The 23,998-nt window shown below is 40.5% G+C and overlaps 1 protein-coding gene across 1 annotated transcript in view; it reads right to left on the bottom strand.

Annotated features, from left to right (window-relative positions):
• Positions 1–22,927, bottom strand: part of SUCLG1 (succinate-CoA ligase GDP/ADP-forming subunit alpha) — a 31,194-nt gene extending 8,267 nt beyond the window's left edge. Inside the window, exons 1-6 of the mRNA XM_032410574.1 lie at positions 22,645–22,927; positions 12,512–12,615; positions 7,326–7,442; positions 4,009–4,221; positions 3,796–3,853; positions 896–979 (exon numbers count right to left, since the gene is read on the bottom strand). Coding sequence (XP_032266465.1) covers positions 896–979; positions 3,796–3,853; positions 4,009–4,221; positions 7,326–7,442; positions 12,512–12,615; positions 22,645–22,741 — 673 coding nt within the window. The 5' untranslated portion in view covers positions 22,742–22,927. The remainder of the gene's footprint in view (positions 1–895; positions 980–3,795; positions 3,854–4,008; positions 4,222–7,325; positions 7,443–12,511; positions 12,616–22,644) is intronic.
• Positions 22,928–23,998: the final 1,071 nt, after the last annotated feature.

The following is a 23,998-nucleotide window of genomic DNA, read 5'->3' as shown; positions in this document are numbered from 1 at the left end:
AGCAGGGAGCCCGATGCGGGGCTCGATCCCGGGACCCTGAGATCATGACCTGAGCCGAAGGCAGACGCTTAACGACTGAGCCACCCAGGCGCCCCTAAATAAATAAAATCTTTAAAAAAAAAAAAATGTACATAGAGAAGCTCAATTACTATTTCCAATATTGATTTTAGGGTTCTGAATCCTAATAAAAATAGTCCAGGGCTTGATTTTATAATTTATTATGAAAAGCTATTTTTGAAAGGCTGTTAAAAGTTATTCTAAAAATTTCAAGAAATATTTAGAAAAATGAGAAGTCTGCCTTGCATCTAGCAACAAATACTAAAATTATTTTAAAATGTAAAACCTTTTTACTTTTAAAAGTGATAGGCAATATAGTGTGGCAAAAAGAGAAGTTCTGGGGAGCTCAACCGTCCTCAACATAGATTTTTTCTCATGAATGAAGCTATAGTAGGACAACTTTTCAGCTCAGAGGTGCCTCAGAGGGTTGCCTTAAGAATGAGATGACAAATGGCAAAGAATTCAGTTACTGGGAGGCACTGAATGATAGCTTATAATGATAACAAAATGATAATTATAGCAACCAAAGCCCTAATGTGAAGAACCATTTCTTCACAATAAGTGAAGGAAGTGATGTTTTCAGGCACCAAGGTTCTTCAGGGGTCACGTGTCCCACGATGCTTGTTCCTCAACATGCCAGTCAAACCTTGGACCATGAATCTTTAAAATATACGGTGGTGCTTCACACTCAAGCTAATTAAATTTAAGATCATAACATCTTTTTTTAATAAAATGATTATCAAAACCTCTTGTAAATAACCAAAACAATAATTATTACTGTACTCATTCAATGAAAATACTGCATTATAATAAAATGATTCGATCAAAAATCCCTCACCAACGCACAAAGACTGCCCCAATCCAACTTGTGTCGTTTGATGAACCGCTTCGTAAGTCAGGGTGCCAGATCTGGACACAATACCTTAAAGGAAGAGAATTTAAAAATAACAGATTGTGTTCATATCATAGACTATCATGTTACAGATACAAATACATAAAAAAATCCATTCCACAATTTGTCATCCAAATCAACAAGTGTATGATCAGTGCATAAGTACCTAACTTCTCACCATGAATTCGGGTGTATGTCACCAGATTCTCTGCACCCATCGGTCAAATAGAAAGACGTGTGTGTATCCTGGCACTGCTAGACAGTACCCTATAAACACTGTTAGACTGCTCTCTTAGATTAACTTCACCAGACAGCGGGGGCTGTCACTCGGTGAGGACTGCTCGTTCCACACGGAACCCTGCACCGACTCCACAGCCCAGCACGGTGCCAGCCTACCTCTCCAGACTTGTTTCCCATTATTTCCCTACCCTAGTGAAACCAATTTATTTCCCAATTAGTCACGTAGGTTCTGCCTAAAACAGAGCCCCTCACCTCCTCAAATGCCACTTTCCTTTGAAGTCTTTCCTGATTCCTCAAATACAAATACTGTTCTCTCATCATCCAGTTCAGTAAGAGACCACCAATGGTGTTTAAGATTCTGTGTCTTCCTTGCTATACTATAACCGCCAGGGACTTGGTAAACAAGACTGCTTCCCCCACTCCTCTGTTCCCAGTATTGAACACAGATCCCACACAGAAGGAGCTCAATACTGAAACGGCTCAAAACTGAAAACCCTTCAATGGAGTACAACCTTCCTCTTAAGCAAACCTGATTTCAAGAGTTTTAAGGCCATTCAATCACTGGACCCTAATTCATGACAAATGACAATCACTACCACCATCCCCCATCTACCTCATTCATCAGTTTTTCCTTAATTCTCCGAGCTTTCTCTCCATCTACATACTGTCTCCTTACTACAGTCCTTCCTCTGTGGGACCTTTCATAACTGAGAAGGTTGGGTAGGTAATACCTACCTACCTACGTACTCATACATTTAGCTTTGTTTAAACAAAGTATAGTTGGCAATTTCTTAGTTGTACATCTTGTGTACGATTGTCTAGTCTCCTTTCCACTCCTCCTACTTGATACTTGTGGTACGATTGTGGTCTAGGTGTCCACTCAACATCCTAGATTACTGGGAAAAACAACTATTTGATTTATTCTAGTCTGGTGATGCATCAGTATAATAACCAGTGAATACTAACACCAGGATGTTTTCATTCTTTTAAGGGGCTTTCATCTGATTATATAAATGATATGTAAATTACATAATTGTAAACTACATACACTGAAGGTAATGAAAGTTGTGTTTTTAGGGTAGATTACTCCTGTCATTCTTAAAGTATATATAGTATAAGAGGTTATCACTTAAAAATACCCATCACAAGGACACTTCTGCTTCTGAAACGTAGAAGTATTTTCCTTTATTCTTCCTGTTAAGTACAACTAAAAGCCCTGGGTATTATATATAAAATAAATACAAGAAATCACTAAGAGATGAAGAAGGCAAAGTGGCTAGGGACCTCGAGACTCGAGGAATGATACACTGGTGAGCTCCTTGGGTTTTCTTTTGCCTCATGCATCCCAGATATGGAGTGAAAGAAGCTAGCATCCCAGATGCTGAACTGACTGAGCCACCCAGGTGCCCCAAAACAGAAAACTTTTGAGACAAGAACCACTCTATATCAACTGAACATTACAGAAAATAACTGTGCCTCCACCCTCACTCCCATGGGCAAAGGCCAAAAGGGTCTCCTAGACTTCCACATTTAGGAGGCTGCACTGAGGTACCCCAACATGCCAGCCAGATTGGTGAAAGAGAAGGCCAAGTAGGCAGTCAGGACTTTCATCTATGCCAGCTGATAATGAGTTCCTCTTCACCCCCACAATGTTAATTTGGTTATTTCCTCAAGCAACTAAACAAGTAGCAGAATTTTCACAAGACATTTTGAGAAAGTCTTTGATATCCTAGAGGGCAAACTCATTTGAAGACAGGATTATAGAAAGACTAACAATAAAAATATCCAAAGCACATATATAGCACATACAAAGGAGTATTTATAGAACCCCTTGCCATAATCAACAATAAAAAGACAACCCAATAAAAAAATGTGCAAAAAACCTGAACCGCTAATTCACAAAAGAAGATATATAGATAGCCAATAAGCACATGAGACAGTGCTCTACATCATTAGTTATCAGGGAAACTCAAATGAAAACCATGAGACACCATTTCACTTCTAGCAGAATGGCTAAAATTAAAGACTGAGAATACTAATGTTTGTGAAGATGTAGACTGGAACTTTCATACACTGATGGTGGAAATGTAAAATGAATAGCCACTTCGCAGAAAAAGTTGCACATACTTCAAACCTATGACTTACTGATTCTATTCCTAAGTATTTTACCCAAGAGAAATGAAAATGTGTCCACAGAAAGACCTATACACAAATGTCACCTTAGCCTTACTCATAATGATCCAAACCTGGAAACAACCCAAATGTTTGGACAACTGGTGATAGAATCACACAATAGAATATTACTTAACAGTAAAATGAAATGAACTATTGATACATGCAAACACATGGAAGAATCCACAGCATGCTGAGCAGGAAAAGAATCTTTAAAAACTCCAAAAAATAGCTTCATTGACTCTGCAGAATTATTATGGATTCTTAATCCCCTCCAATTCAGGATACAGAACTGATTCACTACAGAATTCCCTGGTAAATTCCACTACAGTTAATTAAAATGAATTAGTTTTGCACAGTCACAAATTCTCTTGGTGAATTTTGAGCTTAGAGCAAAGAATTTTTTTTTTTTAATCTATAAGAAAAATACTCACCAATTCTTCCTTTCTTGTGAATATGGCCAGGCATAATGCCGATTTTGCATTCTCCAGGCTGAAGGAAAGGAAATCACAGTTTCAGAAAAGTGAAAAAAACACACAACAACCAGTAACTAATAGGTCATACACACAAGCACACTTGGACTGATTCCAAGCTACTTAGGCTTGTGAAAGCCTAAATCCAGGCCTATTTTTGTTTGTGACACTTACATTGATGATTCCAGGGCAGTTAGGCCCGATCAGCCTCGTCTTTCCCTGGCGCAGCAGTTTGTGCTTAACCCGTACCATGTCCTGCTGTGGGATGCCTTCAGTAATGCACACGACCAAGGGCACTTCCGCCTCGACGGCTTCATTGATGGCAGCAGCAGCGAAAGGAGGAGGAACATAAATGACAGAAGCTGTCGCTCCTGTCTCTTCTTTGGCCTGAAACCATGAAGCCCTTCATTACGGGTTACGTTGTAAACACTGTAAAATGCATTCAATACCATGATTTTAATAATGTCTTGGGATCAGGAAAGGGCACCACCAGGAGACACTGGATGTCTTCATTCTTCCCATTAGCAAGTTCACTGCGCTGTCAGAAAAGAGCAGAACCAAGCTGGGCCTCCCCTCTGCCCCCCACTCCGTGTACTGCCACTCTGAATTGAAAGGTTCCCTCAGGTGACATGACTGCATGTCAGGAAAGCTGAAAGCACTGCCTGATGTGCGTTTGTGTCCTCTCATTCCTGTGGCCATGTCTTGTTCTGTTGCCCTTCAAGACACTGTATCACCTACTCAGTACCAAAGACCCTATACCTCCCCAGGAGGCAAGAGATGAGTAAGCCGCCGAGCCTCAGAACTCAGCTCTCAAACACCCCTTCAAAACATATCATGCTTGATAAATATGATCAAGAGACGTCAAAAATGATGTGGTTTTTACGCTCACAATTTTTACTCTAAATGCATGTTAATTAAAAATAAATACAAATGCATAAATGGCCATAGAATGAGAAGGTGGGCCAAACAGGGTCTACTCTACATTACCCCCCACAAATGCAAAACACTTAAAGACCATCAGTTGGACCATGGTTCTCTCCGTGGTCTCCACGTACCCTCCACATATATCAGTACAATGTCTCCTTCTACCCACCTCCATGTGTGGTCACATCCCTTCCAATGTAATGGAAGCTCCTTGAAGACTGAGATTGTCAGTGATCTCTGACTCTCCACGAGAGACAGTACCTGTTTTCTGAGAGGCCCTGCAAGAGGGCTCAAGACAGGTCCCGTTAAGGCCTCACCACAACCCTGTATGCTTAGTATCCCCATCTACAAATCAAGATGCTGTGGCCAAAAGACAGTAAATAACTTACACAAGGTCACATAGCTAGGAAGTGAGTGACAGAGCCAAGATTCAGATCTAAGTATCTCTGATTCCCAAGTGTCTGTTCTTTTCAGTGACAGCAGGCTGCCTCCCTATAAATGTTAAAATACAACTTAATCAAGATATAAAGCAAAACCTTTTGGAAGGCTGTGTCATGGGATTTTACAATGGATAGAGATACTAAGCTATGGAGCATACAGGTACAACTAGAAGGGGCAGAAATAAAAAAAGACAGTGACTTTCAGAATCATCCCTGAATGACTCCCCACATCCCCAGAGACCGAGGAGCTTTCTCTATGGTATTCCTAATAAAAAACGGCATCTTGACACTGACAGAAGAACAGTCAAAGGATGCTGACAGATCATCAACAAACAATGCCAGGGGTTAAAAATAATTTTTTAAAAAACTCTGTTCAAGGTGGTAACACAGAAGGGGGTACCAAACAAACAAACAAAAAACAAACAAAACCTAGCTTCGAAACAAAAGGAGTCAGATCATAGGCATGTAGGTATTTTTTTGGAAAATACATCCTGCAGTTTTCTACCTCTTAAGGCTACAAATACTGCCAGAAGCCGACTATGACAGCGGGGTGTGTGCTAACAAGCGGTACAGGATGAAAAGTATCCATTCTACTCATTCAGAAAGCTCTTTCTAAGTGCTAACAGGTGAGAAATACAGTATTTGTCAGAGAACTTACAAAATACTGCAAATGTTGTATCTATTTATATCACGATGAATAATAAATGAGTTGCTTAGCAACAAAAACTTTCTTTAAAAGAAAGCAAAAAAGGCTCATGAAAAAGTCATATCTACCTAGAGGAATTATGAAAGCAGCTCTTCTCTGTATTTTGAGGTCATGAAGGCAGCCATAGGAGAACTTAAGGGGTGCAGGGAAACACCAAGAATTTAAAGCAAAAAGACTTTAAATGATTGTTTTACAAAACATACGATTTTAACTTTTTTTTTACTCTTTAAAATACAGTACATCTAAAACATACATACACACATATAGTACATGCTATTTTCAAGTTTAAAGTAAAATGAAAATTCCATATTTGAATATTTGTTTTCTCCTACATTTTAGGATCAAGAATACAAATTAACTTCAACTTGACATTAGTATTCTAAAAAAGGGATTAAGTCTATAAATTTGTACTTTTAAAAAAATGTGATACTTTAAAACATGCTTAAAACTATGTTTAAGAAGAGGGGGAGGGATACATCTTTTATCAATACATCAGTCCCAAGTATTAAGTTTATTTCCTAGATTCTTTTTTATTATATAGGCAAGATTTTATACCATAGTTTCTTTTATAATACTCTTATTTTTCTATGTATTCATGCAAGTGTAAAAAGAGAATGAAGGAATACACACGGAGCTTAAATGAGCTCTCTAGAAAGGTAAAATCTGAGACGTGGAAAGCACTACAAAATTTAACTTTACATACATTTACATCATCTGAGTTTTTACAATAAGCACGTATTAATTTTGTAACATAGAATTAAAGTGTCATTCAAAATACTTTAAAAAGTATTAAGAGATCAACAATTTGGGAAGAGACTAGGGCTCTGTGATTTGTCCATCTGACTTCACAGCTCGGTTTTTTTCAGGCAGGATCACCATCCTACTTACCCTGAGCCGTGCTAAGTCTGCCACTTCGCAGCTATGAACTTTGGGCAGGACGCTTAACCTCTCTGCATTTGTAGTACCCTTGTCTTTAGAATGGGGACGAGGATAGCACCTGCACCTCAGGGGGTTGTGGGGAAGCCTGAATGAAGCAATGTCTATGAAGCACGTGGCACGGTGCCTGGCAAACAGCCCGTTCTCAGGCAGTGTTAGGGATGCTGACCTGTGCACTGCTAACATCCTGGAAGAACAAAGAGTAAGGACAGGAGGAGCCAAATGGAAGCCAAGCTACAGCACTTCTCTTCACAGCTGATCTATGCCTATAAACAAAAGGACACAGGCGTGGGGAAGGCTTCCTGAGTCTGTGTGACTAAAGTGAACCCAGAGGTTTTTACGTAGTGATTCAAACTTCTTTACGTTACTGGATTTTAAAATAGCAAGTGACTCTCCCAAAAGGGACACAATTAAGATCTCTATCCAAAGTAGGCTTGCTCTTCTCCTGCTTTTCTTTGCTTAGCAAACTCAGTACCATTCATTACCTCCTTCACAGTATTAAAGACTGGTAAGCCCAGATGTGTCTGGCCTCCTTTCCCTGGAGTGGTTCCTCCAACCAGCTGGGTGCCATAATCCAATGCCTGCTGGCTATGAAAGGTGCCCTACAGGGAAGAAACACAAGGCTCATGAGAAAAGACACGCTGGGAAGCCTGAAGGCTATCTTCAGCAACTTGGAAAAGAAAAACAAATAGGTTAACTATTTCGCAGAATGTGATTGATACATATATCCAGCATTCCCAACAACTTGCTAAACCCAGCTTTGAACCTTGAAACAATATAATCCTCTGCAAAGCCAAAATAGGAGTGTTTTTTTTTTAAAGGAGGATCTTTTTTCATTCCATTTTCAAATTTGGCTGATGGTCAGAAACACCCGTGTGTTTACTTAAAAAAAAACCTCCTTTTCACTGTTCCTCTGTCAACTCCTGATGTCCTTGCATCCCTCTTTTATGCAGTTTAAATCCACGGTCAGTTATTATAAACACACAGCAAGCCTGGCTCTCTCTCACTTCAACTTACACATCTGGCAAATCCAGTCTTGGTTAAATCCAGTCCCCTACCTACTGATAAGACTGCACATGTGCAGCCAAGCAGAAGCTGGAGAAAAAACAGAACCCTGATTACTGGAATCACTTTATTTATTTATTTTTTTTAAAGATTTTATTTATTTGAGAGAGGGAGAGCATAAGCTGGAGAGAGAGGCAGAGGGAGAAGCAGACTCCCCGCTGAGCAGGGAGCCCGATGCGGGGCTCAATCCCAGGACCCCAGGATCATGACCTGAGCCGAAGGCAGCTGATTAACCGACTAAGCCACCCAGGCGCCCTAACTGGTGTCACTTTAAATCAATGATCGCTAATCTTAGGTGAGTTTTCAATGCTGCCCAGCCAATATCCTGTAGTTCCCTATCCATTCACTCTCCCTCCTCAACTTTGGCACTACAGACATTTGGTCGCATGGATTCGTTGTTATGGGAGGCTGTCCCGGGCTTTGTGTGTTGTTTGGCAGCATCCCTGGCCCCTACTCAGTAGATTCCAGTACCATACCCTCCTCTCCACCCCAATCAGCTGTTGTGACAACCAAAAATTTCTCCATAAATTGAAAGAATATTTTTCACTAGGCTTCAAGGGCTCCACCTCCCCTGGTTTTCTTCTCTTTCTCCCTCTCCTTAGACTTCTCTTTTTTTATCTAAATTTGTGCCCTTGGTGATCTCATCATAGCAATAAATATCATCCATATGGCGACCCATCCCATTCACACTCACACACACACACACACACACACACACACACACACCCCCATACCCAGCCTGGACCTTTGCCTTGAGCTCTAAACTCACACTGTCAATTGCCTACATCACATCTCCACTTGGAGAACAAGTAGGCATCTCAAACTTAATGTGCCCAAAACCAAATTCCTGATCACTCCTCTCCACACTCCACCCCATCTTGGTGAGTGGCAATTCCACTTCTAACAGGTGTTCAGACCAAAAACACTGAAGTCATCCTTGATTCTCTTTCTCTTATCTCACGTCAGATACACTATTGCCCTACCTTCAAAATATAATTGACAATGTCTCAATCCCTTCTACTGCTACCACCTTGGTCTAAGTCATCATCAACTCTTGACAGAATATTGCCCCTGGCTCCCTTTCATCTATTCTCAACACAGCAGCCAGAGTGATCCTGTTAAAACATAAGCAAGATCATATCATTCCTCTGATCATAACTCTCCAGTGGTTTTCCACTTCGTTCACAGTAAAAGCCAAACTCCTTATACTGCCTCATAAGTCAATATTCAACCTACATCCTCATATCCAAACTCCTTACCTGCCTGGCCTCATTTACTCTTCTCCCATTGCTCATTTCACTCCAGTCACACTGGCCTTATGGCTTCCACACACAACAGGCACATTCCTGCCTCACGGCCTTGCTCTCCCCTTTGCCTTGAATGCACTTCCCTTCATATCCACCTGCTTTACTCCCACATCTCCCTTAGATCTTGACTCAGGTCAGGCTTCCCCTGACCACCTGACATAAAATCCCCCCTTCCCCATCCTGAACACCACAACTCCACACACAGTCACACACTTCTATCTCTGGTTTATTTTTTCCATAGCATTTATACTTTCAGATACACCACATAATTTACTCATTGATTTTGTTGGTATGTTTCTCTCCCTCCCGCCACTAAAATGTAAATTCCACAAAAGCAGTGATTTCTGTCTACTTTGTTCACTGAGAGGTGGCACCTAACCCAACACATGACATACAGTAGACACTCAATAAGCAGTTGTTGAAACTGAATGGATCTATGTGGTCATTCTATAGAGACCTAAAAATGCTGACCCAACTACTCAAGTTCCATTAAAGGCATAATAGTTGGGGATAAGAGGGACTTCAGAAATATCCTGATTCAACTTCTTTGTTTTTCAAAATAGGAAACTTAGCCCCAAGCATGTTAACTAACTTGTCTAAAGTCAATGATGGAGTTTTGAAAAGAACCACAAGCCAATGCTCTCTCTTTAAGCAGTGCTATTCAAAGTGTAATCTGTAGACTCTTGCTGGTCTGCAGTGAGATAAACACAAAAAGAAAAAGAATAAAAAATAACAAAAAAAAAAAAAAGGGAGGGGGAAGAATAAAGAATGAAAAAACAAGAAGAGAAAAATTAATTAAAAAAACAAAAATAAAAGTGAGAATGTTTGCAAACTTTTTATAGCAATATGATATTGCTGCAACTTTTATTGTATTTTGCAAAAAATATTGATCTGCATTAGATTGGAAATTAAAAGCAAACAGACACCCAAATTGGTCTTTCACTCCAGACAGTTTGAGAAGCACTGACCTAGATCACTACTCTGTTAGATAAACTCAAATGGACCAATTTTTTAGTCCTAATATAAGGCTAAGCAAGGACAACATTTCCTGTTAGTAAGCTTATTTTCCTTAGTTTTCCCATTATCACCATCCAGTTAAGAACAAAAATAGTTTTAGCAGCTCAAAGCCAGTACAAGAAATTCCACCCACTGGAAAATTTGCATTATTGAAATCTACTCCAAAATACAAATATTCCTCATTCATATGGGGAACAATGTATACACTGAATAAAAGAACTAACAAGACAAAATGTAGGTTTCCTATGAAGATAAACTCTAAATTTCAGACCTCATTGTTATCTCTACACTAATAGAATCTTAACTAACAAATCTGAGACAAGACTCCCAATTACTTAAAAAAAAAAAAGTGAATGAGAAACAATGTACTTGCAGGTAACTGAAAGACACTGAAACCAACCTTGGATTTCAGTATTTAGGCAAACCATCACTTAATTCAGGAAGCAGAGACAGTTCCAAATATTGCTTACACCATGGACAATGGTTCTTTTAAAAAAAAGGTCAAAGGTTAAGATGTCACAGGATCATATAAAACTTAGCAAACAAACAAAAACGTCTTATATAATAAACTTACGTGGAGAATCTGGATTAATCAAACATTTGATTATATGCTAACACAATTAATATATAACCATAAGGGGACTGAATATGTTTTTAATTGGCAGGGGAATGATAAAATGTACTTCAAATCTTAAATGAGCACCAACTTTCTTTAGAATATATAGATGTGGAAGTGATACTCATAAAATATATAGCTATCAAAATAAGTAAACCAATTTTACCTAGGAACAAAATTTCAAGGTTTTGGGTGTTTCCTTTTTTGTGGTGTGGATTTTTTTTTTTTTAAGATAGTAGAGGAATAGAAGAAGAAAGGTCTAGTTATTTCAGAAAAATAACACATTCTGGTGTCCAATTACTTCAGAAAAAAGTCAAAAAGTGAAAGGACATTTTATATGAAACAACCTAACCAAATTCATCCAAAAAAAAAAAAAAAAAAAAAACCCAACAACTACAGAATTTTAAAGCAATTTGTAAATACTTTAAAAACAAAAGCTACAGAAATTTGGATGTTTAGGGTATTATCCTATAAATCAAAGTTTGGAAAACAAAGGGTTTGGCCTGCCACTGATTTTAAAAACTGTTTTATTGGTATACAATCACGCCCATTTATTGACATATTGTCTATAGCTGCTTTTGCTGTTACACTGCTATTGAGTAGGTGACACAAACTGCATGCCTATTAAGCCTAACATTTACAGTCTAGTCCTTTTCCAGAATAAACTTGCAGACTCCTGCTCTAGATTACCAAAATACCACAGAATGGACATGACAATTCTTTTAATGACAGAAAAATCATTAACTTTTAAATCACACAAAAAAATAATTAACTTTTTATTTTGCCATGCTTTTTTTTAATAATGAAAGGGATACTCTGGGTTAAGTCTCATGGCTATCTTCTAATTGATTTGGTAGTATTCCTTTGTTTTAAAAAAATCTGCATCTACTTTGGTGGAACTACAAATCTGTACAAATGTTTTACAGGGTAACTTAGCCAAGCTGTTAAAATTTTAAATACACAGAACCTTGACATTCAATTTTTCTTTTATGAATCTATTTTATAGATTATATATAAATGTAGCATATACATTACAGCGTAAAATGATAGGAAGGAGGGAAAGGACACTCTTATGTTGCATTTTATTGTGGAATCACATTGCAAATATATTTAAAACTTAGCAAATTCTATGACATAAGCAGCAATAGGGAGAGACAATAAATATAAGTGAATGAGAACAAATTAAAATACTTCAGGCAATTTTGCCGGCTAGTCCCCTCAAAGACCATTTGCCTAGAGAGAGTATAAGGTGAGAAAAGTCAGCGAGCTGCTTCTTCTGCCTATCTCAGTTCTCATGAGCCTCTCTGGGCTGCAGCATTTCCCCACACTGATCTGTGTTTAACTGGGCACATTTTTGTAAAGCCATTTACTTTACCTAGTTTTTAATTAAACAAACAGTAATCTACTCCAAAGCTGGAGGAAAACCAGTGGTGGTGAACTTGCTGAAAAAGAGTGCTCCTAGGAAGGTATTTTCCAGGTAAGTTTAAACACAATTTTCATCTTACAGGCTATCACACTGAACCCCCTCCTAAGATACAAGTCCACTGCTGTACTGTATACTTTTCTGCTACAATCATGTAACTTTTGTGATTATTAAAAAAATAAAAAATAGTTAAATGTTTCTGTACCTGCAATACGCATCTTTATAAAACATCTTGACACATACCTGCTTACCAGTGAAACCCTGGCAAATAACCTTCGTATTTTTATCAACATAGAGATGTTTCCGGGACGCTATATAGGAACAATGCCGAATTCCATTCTGTTGCACTGAAAAATAAAGAAAATATGACACATTATAATCTCTCCAAACTTCTGGACCATGAACTGAACTTAGTGACAAAAAAAGAAAATCCTCTGATACAGGGGCTATCGTGATCATGGCAACTTCAGACGAGACACAAAGACTACAGAAATAGAGAAACAAAAAAAGACACCTTTCTATTCTCCAGAATCCCCTCTTTACTGAGAACCACAATCTTGCAGCTTTTAAAGAAAAGCTTAAGTTTATAATTGTCATTCCTCAGAAGGAAAACTGGGGCCCAAACACAAATGGTTCAAATTAAATCCAGGGACAGGAAACTAGGTATCACTTGTACCAACAATGTTTGCTAAATAGCCACGTGTTTTTTGGGTTTTTTTGTTTTTTGGTTTTTGTTTTTAAGATTTTATTTATTTACTTGACAGACAGAGAGACAGCGAGAGAGGGAACACAAGCAGGGGGATTGGGAGAGGGAGAAGCAGGCTTCCGGCTGAGCAGGGAGCCCGATGCGGGGTTCGATCCCAGGACCCTGGGATCATGACCTGAGCTGAAGGCAGACGCTTAACGACTGAGCCACCCAGGCGCCCCTAGCCACATGTTTTGTCCATTTACTCAACCTTTTTTTTTTAAGTTTATTTATTTTAGTAATCTCTACACCCAATGTGAGACTCGAACTCATAACCCCAAGATCAAGAGTCACATGCTCTTCTGACTAAGCCAGGCAGGCACCCTTTACCCAACCTGTTTAAGTGCAACATCTGTAAGTAACAGGTGAGCTAAGAGGTACACTTTCTTAGGAGAACTTGTAAGAACTGCTCTGCAATTCATTCCCTAAAATGATATTAAATGTTAACATTAAATATTAAGATTAAATCTTAAGTCAGAGATAAAGCTTGTCTAATATATAATCCAAAGTTACTTAATTTGATTTCTTCTGATGTAAGACACCAGAACTTACATATAGATGAAACAGGGAAAATAAAATAAATAGGTAAGGGAAAAACATGTAATAAATATCTAACTTATTTTCAGCAACCTACCTCAATGAAAACTGAGAAATCCATGTAGTTATTAATACCTGCTCACTGTATTTCAAAAGTCAGTAGAAAGTAGGGCATAGATGTATTAAAATTGTGGGCTACTCTCTATTTTTAAACCTTCATTTCAGCCCCAACTTGCTGTCTCTTGGCCCATCCCTGGCCCTTTCCAAGTGTCAGGCTTTCCTCCTACCACTGAGGTAGCCCATAGAAGCTAGCTCCAGAAAAGAATGTCTCATCACATATTTGTCCAGGGTCCATTCATGCTTTCTGTCTTGAATCACTGCCTCATGCCTTCCTAAATCCTCAGAACTTAGGTTCCATAGTTGATTGTATCTGGCCCTCTCGGCATCTCTTGAGTTGTCTTCCACTCCCGTGTTGACGTCAGCTTCTAACAACTTTGAATTTTGGAATCCCCTGTAGGGAAAAGACAGGCCAAGATTTCGCCCTTACCAACGGGAAGAGGAGTGTTCTGTGCGCAGAGATCTGCTGGGTAACAGCCAGCTGCATTCTTGGACTAGATTATGCTGAACAAGGGGCCATGAGGGGGCCCTGGGGGTCAAGTCCTGCCACATGGGCACAGCTAAGCACCTGAACCTGGGACAGCAGACACAACAAAGGGAATGTGCAGCGTCAGGGCCCACCCTAGCCAGTGTTGTCACTTAAGGACCATTCTTGCCCGTGGTTCCTACTTCTCCCAGCTGGAGACCCACAACCACTATACTTGTGGAGGTATTCCTGCTGCTCTTCCTGGCAGAATCTGCTCCACCAGTCCTTCCCATTCCTAGAATCTTCGATACATGGTCCATCTATCAGGAGTTTTCAGACAGGATAGTAGATTTGATTATAAGATCCAATTATAAGATATCTGGAGCCCACACTTGCTAAAAGGAAATCCTTGCTTTTTGAAGGTAAAGTTGGGCCTCCACAAGTATTCTTATACTCACTCTTAAGAAAGGAGCAATCAGACAGTTCACAGCTCCTTTCACAGGGGGCAAGAGTGGCCTGTCACCCCGAGAAAAGACAGGTCTGCCTACATCCATAAAGCATGGCTCAACAGCAGAACAACTAAGAGCTCTCTCTTCTCCTACTCCTACTCCAGACCTCCTAGATCAACCCTCTGGAGCTCAGGACTTCACAGCCCAAGATCTCTGGTGCCCATAAAAACTGCAGCAGGAAGTGTGATGATTAGCAATTCACCTTCCAGTTTCCTAGCCCTTTGGTACTGCTCAGCCTGCGCAGTGACCCTGACATTCTAAACCTCTGGGGAAGTCGATCTAGGGAAACTGGCCATGTTTATGTGTGTGCATGTGTGCACACATGTGCGTGTGATCACCCATCTACCATATAAGCACAGGCTCACACAGATTTAGCTGCAGGTAAGCTAGAACTAATAGACTATCATCACCTTTGGGCCAAACCCAAAAAACTATATCCAAACATAAGAAATTCCTGATCATATTTAGTCCTGACAAGAAACCTATAGGATGCCAGACCAGGTATCACTGGTACCGAAATGAGAGAATGCTGGAATAATCAAGCACACATCCCAGTTCCTGGAGTTGTCATCATTCGTTTATTTAATCAACATCGGGGAACACCTATGCCAAACCACAATGCCAAGTATCAAGGATAAAGTGTTGAATAAGAGAGTCTGAGCCCTCAAGGAAATCATAATCTACCTGAACTGACATGAAACAGGCCATAAGTGCACAGTGTGAAAAGAACTGTGGTAGGAATAGGCCTTGGACATTTGGGACAGATACACTCTCCTATTCCAAGTAAGTCTGTATATGTTGGGGGTGGGGGAGGGCTTGAGGGGTAGAGGGTCAGAGAGGGTAGGGTTAAGGGATGGATTCCTTACTGGGGCTATCTCCAAACTGAGCCCTAGACTTCCAGCAATTCCCTCCTAAAATCCTTGATACTTGACTTCCAACCTCCTAAAGAAAGTAAAGAGGGTTGTACAGTTCCTGCCCATGGCTGTAATCTCTCCACAACTAAAAACTCTCTTTCACCTCTGCCCTCGTCCTAGCCCACGCAACCCAATTTGGCCTCAAATCAACCAAACTGACCCACCTGCACCTGTATGGTAAAGATCAACATGTCACAGAAGGTCCTAGATAAGGAACCGATTATATTCCTCTTTTTCCGAAACACTGCTCTAGGACATGTAGGTCAACTGAATGAGAAATGCTAGCAGTCAAAATGGCCTCTGAGGTACCTGGGTGGTTCAGTGGGTTAAGCATCTGCCTTCGGCTCAAGCCATAGTATCAGGGTCCCGGGATCTAGCCCCTCGCCGGGCTCCCTGCTCAGTGGAGTGTCTGCTTCTCCATCTCCCTCTCCCTCTGCCCCTCTCTCTCTAATAAATAAAATCTTTAAGAAAAAAAATGCCTTCTGAAACCCAAAGGAAAACCTACATCCATTTTTGTACATGCAAAGATCAGAGGTTTCCCTAAAAGTCTTAGAAAGATTGTACAGCCCTAAATGCTATTAGCAGTCCTACAAATGCCCTCTGAAACCCAAAGGAAAACCTGAAGCGCCCCAGCAAGCCATGATGGTACTCTATAATCACCACAAATGGCTCTTTTAGTCCCAGACACTCGCCCCACACCAGATGGACCTGCCCTATCTCTGGTCCTTACAGCAAGCACACTCTCCCAGCTCCCACGGCTGTGAGGAGGACCTAACTATACGGGCTGGCTGTCCACTATCATTCTCCTCACCTTAATTTCTGCCTCTTCTACAGCTTTCGGATGGAAATAATGCAAAATACGCTTATATTCCAAGTCAAACCCACCAAATTCTAAGTTACTTGTATCACTTTCCTCATTCTTCCCTACTTTATAATATGCAAGGTCCAGATTCAGAGGTTGGAGGCTCCCCAAGAAAGCAGCCTCTCAACCCCACCCCTGCACCTCTTCACCTTCCCTCCCACAATCCCATCGCTCTCTTTCATGTGGGCTGGTAGCTGCTGTAAACATTAAATCTGTCAGACCAGCTCTGAATTTTCTTTCCCTACTTGATTTCCTCTCCACCCAAACCAAATGCCTTAAGCAATGAAAAATAGCCTCTTCCACTTCTGCTGAAGGATGCAAAGTGGTTTACAGTACAAATCTTCAATTATCTGTCCACTGCTAAAAGATGCTCAATCATATTTTGGTCTTAAATACAAGCCTGACTCTATGATAAAACTACCAAGTAACTAGAATAAGTTATTCTGTGAAGTTAAAATCAAGAACATAGGGCATATAATAGTGGTCAAACTATCTTGTAAATATCTCTCACGTTTCAATGACAGAGTCATTGTACTCAACAATTTCCTGAGAATTTCACTGGCATTAATTTATGTAAGTTCACATTTAAGTAAAACATTGCACAGTGAGGAATCCTTAAATCTTCACATGACATTCATGACTTGTGAATATAATGGGGGGTGTTTAGGGGATCTGAGATTAAGAATGGAACCTGCAAACCCTCCCATGTGGTATATAATACTTACGCCACACACTGTATGTGGACGGTTGCACACATTTTGTTACTTTGTTTACTGCATTATTTCTAAGAAAAATTATTTAGGGTTAAATTTAGTTCAAGATATTTCAAGTATCATCTAAATACTCTAGAACTTCTAACTATAAACACCATGGTTAGAAGGCCCATGTCTTGTACACCATGGCGTCTCCCCTAGTGCCTTACGGAGTCAGGGTACAAGAAACTGAGTTTCACTGAATTTCAGGACAAGAGACAGTCTATAAAAAACACCCTTATATCAAGCTAAATGTCGTAAGTTCCATCTCTTTTTTCCCCCTTAGGAGAAAAACCTACATCCACTTTTATACATGCACAGATCATAGGTTTCTCTAAAATTCTTAGAAAGATTGTACAGCCCTAAATGCTATTAGCAGTGCTCAAAGCTCTTATCTTAATCTAGTACAAATTCCATACTAACTTTTTTTTAAAAAAAGAAATAAAATCCAGAAGCAGTAATGTAATACCAATGGACTATTTCACAACAGGAGAGTTAAGGCAGTGACAGACCAGGAAGTGTTTTCATAACATAGAACAGACAAGGAACTAACTTGGGCAACATGAAGTGCCAACAAGGTAGAGCCCAAAGCCTAACGGAAGAACAAGATAAAGTCCATGAAGAAGAAACAAAACTAAAGACAGATAAATGATAAATCAACAGATGATGAGATATCTAACTTAACTACTGTTAAGAAAATGAGCATTTTAAATTAATTATTAGGGCAGCAGAAGGGCCTGAGGTTGGACACCAGGAAGAATTTCCCAGTGATGAAGGCTGTAGCTGCCACACCTTGGGCCACCTGCAGGGCATGTGTTGGTATAGCCTTCTCTTCCAGTTCTTAGAAATCAGCCAGCCTAACCTTAGGACTGTATCCCAGGAGCATCTGAGAACTGCTCTGAGGAATCAGACAGGCCTGGGCCTGAGTTTATGCTCTGCTGCTCACCAACCACAGACCTGAGACAGATCTTTTGATCAACCTTAACCTCAGACTTCCCATCTATAAATGGAATAACAGCTGCCCACAAGGATTCTGTGATGTTGATATGATATGATGCCTTGGGTAAACTGGGTAGCAAAGTAGTGGGTATGTTCCCACTACTGGGTTCACATCCTACAAGAACACAAAGGTAAACTAACCATTTCCTAAAAAAAGAGAACATATAATTCATATTTTAAAATAAGTCCAACGTTGGGGCGCCTGGGTGGCTCAGTCAGTTAAGCATCCGACTCTTGATTTCCGTTCAGTCATGATCTCAGGGTTGTGAGATGGAGCCCCGTGTTGGGCTCTGCGCTGAGCATGGAGCCTGCTTAAAATTCTACTTTTCCCTTTGTTCCTCCCCTCCGTCTCTCTCTCTCGCTCTCCCTCTAAAAAAAAAAAAAAAAAAAATCCAACGAGAAATGTTTTATATATGTCCTCATGCATATCCTATGTTTATCTATAAATATACTAATCCATGTCTACATATAGTATGTAGTATGTACACATATACTTGTAAATTTTTACCATATGAAACATTTTTAAAGGTGCAGCCTCACTGTAAAAAAAAAAAATGGGAATAGTAATACTATGTACCTCATAGGCAATATGAGAATTAAATGAGTTCGTAACATAAAGAGCACATAGAACAATGCCTAGGGTACAGCGAATGCTATTTCATTTTTAGCTATCTATTATCATTACCAATGCAGAATGAAAAGACCACACTGCTTTGAGGTGTTCTTTGTGCCAAGCTATCTGCCAGGTACTAGGAATTCAAGAGCAAACAAGATGGACTCAGGTCCTACCCACATGAAGCATCCTACCCTGTAAAACAGCTAAATATTAAACAAAGAAACACAAAACTACAGAAGTTGCAAACCGTAACAAAGGCTATGAAGGAAAGAGGCTGAGTAATGTGAGAGACATGTGCCTTCGAGAAGGGTGATAAATTTGTATCTGTTAGCCACATGCTGAGTCCTTTTCCCCAAAGACAGTACCACAGCATTTATGAGATGGCTGTGGGATGCATGATGGGAGGCATGGCCAGAGAGCACGTGCCCAGATGGGACTCAAACCATAGCCTTGTATGACCAGTACCACGCTCCCAACCAATAATCTGAGACTCTGTTCATGAAAATACTCCTCTTCCAACGTCACCTCACAAACTGTATCTTTGTTAGTCATTTATTCTTGCATGTACTCATCAGTTTAATAAATGGTTACTTATTAACTACATATATTATATATACATAATATATATAGGCTATCAGGGTCCCTACCTATAGAACCTTACAGCAGAGTAACTCAGCAGCCACTTACTCCTAAACCCCAAACAATCCACTATTCAAATGCAAAATTATATATTCATTTACTATTTACTTACAAATGAAGCTTAGTTGGCCAAAAGTGCCATATTTCATCAAATCTAAAACACCACTGAAGTACTAGTAAGTACTAGTAAGAAAGAAAAAATGCTGCCAATTTATTGTAGATACCATCAATTATAAGACACATCCCAATTTTAGAAGTGTTATAATGTAAAAAAAAGTGGGTCTATAGTAACAACATTCCTGTCCTTTGGTAAAATGAAATTGTTCTCCTATACTTACAGAAATTATTTTGAACATCCCCAATTATGTTTCTATAGAAGAATGAGTTTGAGGTGAGAAAGTCAAATTGCTTTCTCATGGTTACACTGGTACATTTAGATCAAGACCATTTTGGATTTCTGAAACAGAGCTTTGGTTCTTGGATGCAACGGCAACAGACAGTAGTACCAGAAACATCACTGTTGAGGGTCCCCTTTCCAACTACACTTCTAAATGCCTGATTCCAAAAGTGGCCTACACAACTTAGCAAACATATGGAAAAGACAGGTGGCACCTTTGAGCAGGGTAGTCACCTCAACAAAACAACAAGGTGGCCAAAAAGGAAATAAAGAATGAAAAAGAAAGACCAGAACTTCAATAAAGGAGACTCACAGTATCACATAGCACGTACTAGTAGAAAGGATACTGCAGAGTCAGAAGACCTGAGGTCTAATACCCATTCTGATATTGGCCAGGAAACTTTCTGGGTTTATTTCCTCATTTGCCAAACAGATATGAGACCAGATGGATTGTAAGGTTCACTTTCTGGCATTAAAACACCCTAACTGAGAGGCTCAAAAATACTGGCTCTTGTTCCCTACTTACTCTACAAGACCTAACTTATAGGAATTCCTGGCTTATGTTTAAAATGACCTTGCATAGCTCTATATTTCTTGAAAAATTTTACAATCTCAACTTCAAGTGTGCTTATAAAATCCTTAAACTTTCTCAGGGAAGAAATCTTCCTTATTCTCATTTTATTTTCTCTCCCTACTTCAACTGGACTCTTTCCCTTTTTTCATAAACTATAAAACTGGTTTGGTTTGGTTTCTTGGCTCAAAAATTTCTAAACATTCCAACAGGGCTCTGGAAGACATCTACAAGTGTTGGAGTTTTTTGTTTTTTCTAACTCAAATCACTATTGCAACACTTGTGACCTTTGGCACAAATGTACCATCAACTGAAACTTAAGAAAACAGAGGAAACAAAATTCCCTAGCCATCTCCAGGTCTATTACTAACCTCAGAGTTAATTTGTGACCACCCTTTTTTAAAAAAGTTTATAAGGTGATATTGTTGTGGCTGTTTTTCTAGTGGGAGTGGAAATGGGCTTAAACATGTGGCATGAGAAAGAGAAGATTTGGGGGATTTAGAGGTTTTTCTGCATTAAACACCATAGTCTGTAAGCCCTCTAATACAGGAGATAATTTGGTTTGGATCTCAGACCTCTTAGACCCTTAATAACAGATTAATCACATGATTAGGATAAATGAAGACCACTCCAGCAACAGAAAGCTAAACTAGATGATCTTTTAAGGCCTAATTATTTCCTGAGAGTCTAGGAAAAAAGAACTTCCAGTTCTGTGAGAAAAGGATTGCTAAATACTGCTACGGGCAGATTAAAGATCCTGATTCTTTAGACACTTCTCTAGACTCTCCTCCTACTAAGATAGCAGACCTATCTGAGGCTAGGATTTTTCAGAAACTCAGATGAGCAGGACACCAGGCGAGAATGACATCACTATAACAAATCCCTTTTTCCCTTCTGCCTAGGCCGCCTTCAATTGTCCTTTAAATTATACAATAATAATCTCCAGAAAACTTTCCCAAATAAACCCAACTTTTTCCTACTTGCCAAAGTTATCTAGCCAAATGTCTGTCCTCATGTGGTCTGGTAAGTAAGTGCAGCTACTGAGTGCATACTTATCCTTGCACACTTTTGGAATGTGATCTTCTCAAGAAATGAATTAAGTCTGTCCAATATTCAGTATAAACAGAATTAGGAGTAAAGTGTAAGAAAGGAGGAGAGAAGGAAACTAACTTTAGTTCAGTGTGTATTACATCACACATGCCTTATGTAAATTGTTTCAATTATTCTGTACAGTGAACCCAGATTATCCTGTACTGCACCATTTCTAAGATGCACATTTTCTCACTTTTTTAACATCTCTTAAATCTGGAAGCATCTGACAACTAATGGCATGTCACAATTTTAATTAGCGATCATTTTCTACTGTTAGCAGTAGACAAAATAATGGTGCACCTTACAAGTGATGGTGTCTCAGATACTATTTTTACGGAACTGGAAAACAGGAATTTAGAAACGGATTAAGAAAAGTGCCCAGGGTTATTACACAGACTGTAAGGGACTAGCCAGACTTCAAATGTGATTTGGTTTGATTCCAAAGTCTTTCTATACAGCCTACCTAACATAGAGACTTTGAACATAGCAAGAATTTTCAACAGTCAGCGTTATTCAAAAACTAGCAACCTTGGGTATTAAGTTTTCAGGGACTGAGGAGTTCACACTGCCTGGTGGAGACACTGCAAATAGTTGGTTAAAGTCCCTGCCAACCTTAAACTTCCAGGAGTCTTCTGAGCTATGCTGACTCTGGGGTGCAGAACCCACCTTTCTGCTAAGCCTATAATCTGCAGGGGGAAAAACAACAACAACAAGGGACAGCCTTACCCTCTCCCCGCAATTTGCTACTGAGACATTCCTCCTCCTACCTCTCAATCCAGACACTCACTCTCCCAGCTGAGTTAATCTTGGACCACCTCACCTCTCACTCCCAAATAGGGACAGTCTAGATGCCGCCCCCATCCGGCCATTCATCATCGCGGGGGGCAGAGAATTCCCCAGGTTTGCAGGGCTCCCACACCCGAATCTTGGCTCGGCCACGCTACTTAGGCCAGCTGCCCAGATCATGTCCCCACCCCACAAATCCAGCAAAGCTCCTTCCACCCCAGGAGGTCCCCGACTTGGGGCCACACTCTCGCGGCTCCAGGCACCCGCCGAGGTCCGGCCCCGGAGGGCCCAGCCGCGGCCTGGAGCAGGACGTTGGGCCCGGCGAGGCCAGGAACTCTCGGAGGCCTGGAAGAGAGAGTCTCGGCTGGACTCACGGAGGAAGGAGCGCGATAGGAGGCGGGCGGCTGCCAAGCCCCTGCTGCCAGATGCCATGATCGCGGTGACAGCGGCAGCAGCAAGAGCTGCGGTCATCCACCAATGACACTCCCAAGCCCCCGAGGACCTGGCAAGGGCCGAGGCTCAAAGAGGAAATGGGTGGCCATAGCAGTCGCCTGAACGAATTTCCCGCCGCAGAGACCTCTCCGCCGAACACTGGGGATCGCAGGTGGAGGGGGGAAAAGGTATCTGAACGCAGAAGTGGACGATAACTTGGCCGTTCCCCGGAAATGGGGCTTTGATCTAACATTCATTACAACGGCAGCTTAGAGTAAACCCCACGCGAGGCCGGTCAGCGCTTAAGCATTATGGGAAATGTAGTTTGGTGGCCTCGACCAGTTTGCAGTTTAAGTAGAGGTTTGCGGGAGGCGGAGCGAGCCACAAAGAGGGTACTCATACCCAGGGGATGGGGTGGCAAGAGGAATGAGGAAATCGTGGCGAGGTGCGAAGAGCCGTGCAGAACTTTTCGTATCCCTAAACCGATCTGCACTTTCATTTAGCTCGGCTGGCATGTGGAGAGGCTAATGCTCATCACCGGCCCCCCGTGTGAGGACCTGGAAGAATTACCGATGGTAAAAAAGTGAGTTCATGGCTACTGTCTGGTCAAGGTAAGGAAGTGACGAGATAGACCATAAGCTACCTTACTGACACTTAATTTCTTGGAATACGGATCTTTTGGTTAAACAAGCTATGATACAGCCTTTGAGTAGCACTAAGTGAATGAGAGTGACTTTTCCCTGGGGATCCCGGAGGACTGAAGTTATAGATCAAATGTGGTTGCTCCCTGTTTAAACCAACCGGTCACTCCTGTAAGAGCTTTAGAAGGAACCTCAGAGTCCCAGAGGCAAAGGGTAAACAGGAGACAAAGTAATCCATCTCCCTGCCTCCAACCGTGTTCCTGAGATTCCTCATCGTTCTCATCGGTGGAATTATGATCCTAATTTACTTAAGTAGTAATTATAATTTACACTGAGCTGTCTGATGTATGAGTAGGATTACCCAACGGAGATTGCCCAATATTTCTTCCATGACCCAGATATTGTCAGCGCGGGGTTGGACTTGACTACTCACAAATGCCTCCTTCATCTAATGTATTCTGTCCTTGCAATCATTTATTTAAATACTATCAATGGCTTCCATATAGGCCCAGTATGAAGACTCATTTTCAATAGCAAAGTTCTTCCTGAGCCTTCACATGATAATAGTTATATCTGCAGTTTTAGTTAATTGGTAAAATGCATGGTGACAAAAAATACAGTTCTGGTACGATTTTAATGAATTTTTATTTCCACA

Source organism: Phoca vitulina, unplaced genomic scaffold (genome assembly GCF_004348235.1).
Source record: "Phoca vitulina isolate PV1807 unplaced genomic scaffold, GSC_HSeal_1.0 scaffold12, whole genome shotgun sequence".
NCBI lineage: Eukaryota > Metazoa > Chordata > Mammalia > Carnivora > Phocidae > Phoca > Phoca vitulina.
Note: the sequence above shows the minus strand (reverse complement) of the source record. Positions and strands in the feature narration are given on the sequence as shown.